Source organism: Panthera pardus, unplaced genomic scaffold (genome assembly GCF_024362965.1).
Source record: "Panthera pardus isolate Hobbes unplaced genomic scaffold, ASM2436296v1 HiC_scaffold_8, whole genome shotgun sequence".
NCBI classification, from domain to species: Eukaryota; Metazoa; Chordata; class Mammalia; order Carnivora; family Felidae; genus Panthera; species Panthera pardus.
In genome coordinates this window covers 21,196,255-21,201,532 of record NW_026527013.1, presented here as the reverse complement: position 1 = coordinate 21,201,532, position 5,278 = coordinate 21,196,255, and the positions used below count along the sequence as shown (strand labels likewise).

Here is a 5,278-nt window from a genome sequence, read left to right as displayed (position 1 = left end):
CAGTTGCTTTAAAAGCAGCCTGGAGGCCCCGCCAGTTCACCCCCACAGGAACCCGCCAGGATTTCCTTCTGCTATCAGCAGCCTGCAGGCGGAAGGGAAGGTGCTGGCCGCTGACCCCTGCATGGTCAGCCTGGGCCCTGTTTGGGGCTTCCTGGCCTGGGACCCTCCTCTTGGTATCACTGACCCCAAGCCCACCAGCAGCCACAAGCCTGGGGCTTATCAGAGGGTGTGAAGCAAATTCCGATGTAAACAACCATCCAGCCCCTGTCTGCAAGCCCGGCCTGTATCATTCATAGGCTCTGGGGGTGGGGGGCTCTGGCGGTTGTGGGTAGGGCAGCCCCTGAATCAGGTCTGCCTGTCTTGACCTTTCCAAGTGCTGAGAGCAGGTCTGGGCCCGTGCTAAGCAGACAGCGCATCAGACCCTTCTTTGGCTCACCTGCCCCAGCCACACCCTCCACCTTGTTCTTGCACCCTCCTCCTCTTCCCAAGGAGCCTCCTGGCTTCCCACTGCACCCCAAAGCCCTCTACCAGCCCCTGAGCTTGCCTGCTCTGCCATGAGCCTCTCCACTTCCTAACCTGCTGCTGTTCCCCCAGATCCTTTCACAGGGACTCACCCCAAGGTCAGCCTCAAGTCAAGCAAGGGTCACCAGCTGCCATCACCTCCTAGCACTTGCCACCAGCTGACACTTTATTTCATTTATTCTCTGTCCTCTGATGGAATGTCAGCTATGGGAAAGCACGGATGGTGTCTGGCTGTTTCTCACGGTTGATGCTTAGTACAGATTTGTGGAGTGAACGAAGGCAGGCAGGTACCTTTATCATCCCTGTTACTGGTGGGGAAACTAGACTCAGTGCTGGGGCACTTGTCTAAGGTTGCTTGGCTAATCAGTATTAAGGTCCCATTCTCAACGCTTAAGGTCTGTTGCCTGCAGGGCCCCGTGCACTACACAGCGCAGCCCCTTGCCAGTAGATTCTGTGCTCACGGACTCAGGCAAGGGCCGACTATCATGCTGGTCCATGGCGCCTGGGAACAGTAGCCCAGGTGGTGAGGCCTGTGTATGCCAGGCCTGGGCATGGTGGACCCTGCCTCTGGTTGGCACCATCCCTGTTTACACACAACAGATAGAGGCTGGTAGCCACGTAAATGTCTTCAATAAAAGCCTGGTAGGGAGAGAAGCCTTGTCACCTGACTCCTCCTCCTCCTCCTAAGCAGGCCTCTCTCCCCTCACTGGCTGGAGGAGCCATCGACTGGGCTAGCTTTTGAAATCTGGCTGGGGAGGTTGTGAGTGGAGAGACCTTCCCAAATGTGGCTCACCCCCTCCCCCCCCCCCCCAGCCGGGCAGCCTTCCTGAGGGTGACGAGTGCTGCAGACCCTCCTGAAGAACAGGAGTTGTAGGCTGGAAGCTGGGCTGGCCACCCTCCACTCACCTCTTCTCCAGTCCTGCCTGACCCAAATGGCCCCAGGGCCTTGGGAACTGAGACTCCTCACTGGACCAGGATGGAAGAGACAAGTGGGGCTCCAGGGCCCCACTCTGGGGGTAGGAATGGGGTGAGAAAGGGTGAGACACGGGACTGGCTCCCAAAGACATCCCAGGTCCTTGTCTGACAGGGCTCCCTGAGGCAACCCCCACTTCTCTGAGAACAGGAACATCCTATCCACCACCTGGGGCCACCTCCCACAGGCCATCTTCCTGCCAGCGCTCCCGGTGAGACCCCTCAGGCCCCAGCCTACACAATCCCAGACTCCAGGCCTTACCCTCACAACAGACTGCAGCTTCAGCTGGGGCCGGGCCAGGTGTGACATCCCAGACCCATGTGGGAGGGAAGCAGGAAGCAGAAAGGAAGTGAGCCCATGTACCAGGTGTGCCCTGAGGCTCAGGGTCTAACCCCAGCTCAGCACGGCCCGATCCCAAGGGTCCCCTGACACCTCCCCTGTGCCGGCACTCCCCTGCCAGCACCACCCTGGAAGAGCAGCTCCTTTGCCCTCCGTGCCCTTCTCCCTCCCCCGCTTTTCCCTTGCCCCCAGTAGCTCACCTTCCTGCTTCTCTAGGGTACCCTCTCCCTCATGCCAGCCCTGCCCTGGTCCAGTGCCCTGCTGGGACCCCAGTGCCCCTTGAAATAAAAGACCCAGACTGTGTCAAACTCTGCTTTATTGGAGTAGAGAAAACAGGCAACAGGAATCACACTCGGTGCTGGTAGCTCTAGGTCCCCTGTCCCCATCCCTCTCAGCCCAAGGCCTGGGGACTCCTGCCCCCATGGGGCTTTCCCACTTGTCTGGACCAGCAGAGGCCTCCACTTCGGAAAACTGCACGGGGCGGGAGCTTCCGACATGTATTTTGCTACCAGCTTCACGATTAGCAGCAAACAGCACAATGACAGCACGTGACTGGACATTTCAGGAAAGGACACAAAGAAGAATAAATCGGACCCATGGTGCCACACGTTAATAACAGTCCCACGACAGAAGACACGACACTAGAATGCTGGCTACACCGCACCAGGGCAGGCAACAGACCACAGGAGGCTGGCGGCACATGGAGGTCCTGGAGGGTGCCGGCGCTTTCACTCCCAGTACTGGAAAGAAGTAACTGAACACCTATGTTCACATTCTCTGAGGACAGTCAAATGAAGGTACCCAAAAGGGAGGAGAAAACGCTTTAAAAATGACAAAGAGAGCCTGCTTCCCGCCCTGAGTGGACGCCAGGGTGGGCATGGCAGGCAGCAGGGGCCAGCTGTGGTCCGGGCTAGCCAGTGAGCTCGACGGGCAGCTCACGGCCACACAGGGCCTCCCACTGGCGAGCCAGCAGCGAGATGAGCTTCTCGCGGCTCTCAGCGCTGGGGACAAACACCTGCCACTGGACCTCACGGCCCTGGCTGCTGCTGGCAGGGCCGTCTGCTACTTCCCCGAAGTGGTCCGGGGTGACGCTGCCCATGAGGTCACGGCCCTGAACATCGTCAAAGATGAGGGTGAGGGCCTGTGGGTAGGTCTGGTAGCCCATGAGCACGCGGTCCAGGTCTCGGACACGGCGGCCGTCGTCCAGCCGGTACCGGTCTCTCTGCGGCGGCTCTTTGGCGAACTCAGGCAATGGGTAGTGGACAAAGTCCTCGTCCAGGAGAAAGATCTCAGCACTGGTGAGCAGGAGCGTTTTGGGGCGCAGCATGCCCCTGCAGCGCCCAGGGGGCGGCGTGCCCACCTGGAACGCCTGCACATAGAGCAGGATGCTGAGGGCTGGCGCCTTCTCTGGGTCAGCCATCTTCTGGGCCACAGTGAAAGTCAGGTCCCCAATCTCCTCCTCACTGGGGTAGGTGAATTTGACGCGGCTCGAGTGGATCAGCTCGTAGTTCTCCATCTTCCCTGCAGAGAGAGATGGCCACCGGGGCTAGAGCCTGGAACTTGCCTGCTGTGGGGCCCGGAGCACCAGCAAACCCATGCTACACAGAATGGCGGCATAAGGGGCTGTCAGAAGCGGGGGAGTGCTCCAGGCTCCCACGCTTGGGAAGGACACCCACAGGCCAGCAGCTCAAAGCGGAGCAGACGCTTGAGATGCACGTGCCGAGTGGCTGAGGGTTTGCTGGGATAGAGGCTCTGCAGTGAAAAAGCTCATGTGAAACCCTAGCTGGCTAAGCAGGAAAGACAAAAAGTGAGAAGGCAGAAGGGGTTCTGGGCACAGACAGGTGCTCTGGGGTCTGCTGCAGCCCTTGGGGTCAGGGAGGAGGTCGGTGACATCGGCCCAGGTGGCCTGTCTGCAGCCTGAGCCAAGTGGGGGTACCTGTGGTCTTGTTCCCAAACTCAGAGTAGAAGTCCTTATCGACAGGTTCAGGGGAGGGTGTGCGCTCTAGGGAGGAGAGCACGGACATGAGGTGCTGGAGGAAGCAGTGTGTCAGGTAGCTGTCCCGTGTCAAGCATGTAACCACCTGCACCGGAGAGGAGCCTGTAGGAGAAGGGGCTGGTCACGGTTGCAAGCCGCCACCCCTGGGCTCTGTCCCTGCCCCCCGAGACCACAGAGCCATGAGGGCCCACGTGGGAAAGCATCACGAGGCCTGGAGAGATAGCTATTTCTCAGGCCGGAAGGGCTGCGACATTTTTCTGGAAGGGGATGCAGAGGCATTAGGGAAAAAGCTTAGCTTTCTCTCTTCAGGAAGTGTGAGTCAGAAACATCCTGCCCGTGAGCCCTGGGCCCACTCTGCCTGCCCGTCGGCCACTTGGTTGCCTTGGTCCCCGCCTCGCGCTTGAGCCCTGGGGGGTTCTGCACGCTCAGCAGTTCCTGAAGCCGCTTCCTCCCACTCCGGTGAACGGACTTGGGAGCAGAGATAACCCAGCCTGCGATAACGCACCCACATGTGGAAGGTGGAAGCCCACTGGTGACGCTGGCCTTCACCCAAAATAGGAAAAAGCATAGCAGTCACTCACCCGTCAGCCGGAAATACTGGTCGAAAAGTCCAACGTTGACTGCCTGCAAGTCGCTAAGCTTTAAAACAAAGCACTGGGAGATGTGGAAGGGACTGTTGTTGTAGTCCGTGTTCTTCTGATGCCAGAAATCTATGATGGAAAGACAGGAACCAAGCGTGGTGCTGGCTGTGCCAGGGGAGCCCAAGGGTCCCAGGTGTACAGCTGTGTCCAGCAGGAAGGGGTGCCCCTGGCCAGCCCGGTCTGCTGAGGCCTGGCAAGGAGCCACTGCTACCTCTTATGCACACGAGGCCTCACGGGCAATGTCTTGCCTGGCTCAGCAGAGTCACGAGGAGCCCTGTAATAGGCCACTAGCTAAGGCTCCCACCGAGGCCCCACAGGACAGAGGCTGCCCAAGCCCTCCTCGTCACTGCCAGTTCCTGGGTACTCACTGGGCCTGGACTCAAGCCCTGGCCTCTGGTCTCTTGTGACAGCTCCAGAAAAGAGCGTGGTTATCAACCCCCTTCCTCAGACAAGGGACGCTCCGCCCAGCCCTGCTGAATCGCTGCTGCCTGAGGCCACACAGCTGGCTACAGAGACAGAGCCCAGCCTGTCTCCTCAGGCACTGCTCTGAGCTCCTGGGTGCCAGCAGGCCCCGGTGCCTACCCTGTAGTGGCTCTGAGAAGTAGCGGCGGAGGCCATCGTGCAGCACGAAGTACACAGCCTTGGTGGAGAGCAGCACGCAGGCGGTCACCTCCAGCCCCGGGGTCTGGTAGAACACCACTGAGCACCACATGAGGTGCCTCAGCTCCTCGTTTTCAACCTGGATACAGAAAGGCCGGGTCTGGCCCTGCAGCAGAGCAGGGCCAGGGCACACAACTCTCTTCTAGG

General features: G+C 59.6%; 1 protein-coding gene across 1 annotated transcript in view; it reads right to left on the bottom strand.

Annotated features, from left to right (window-relative positions):
- Positions 1-2,133: 2,133 nt before the first annotated feature.
- NISCH (nischarin) overlaps positions 2,134-5,278 on the bottom strand; it is a 33,020-nt gene continuing 29,875 nt past the window's right edge. The window contains exons 18-21 of the mRNA XM_019417107.2: positions 5,054-5,210; positions 4,412-4,540; positions 3,771-3,932; positions 2,134-3,355 (exon numbers count right to left, since the gene is read on the bottom strand). Of these exons, the coding sequence (XP_019272652.1) occupies positions 2,745-3,355; positions 3,771-3,932; positions 4,412-4,540; positions 5,054-5,210 (1,059 nt within the window). The 3' untranslated portion in view covers positions 2,134-2,744. The remainder of the gene's footprint in view (positions 3,356-3,770; positions 3,933-4,411; positions 4,541-5,053; positions 5,211-5,278) is intronic.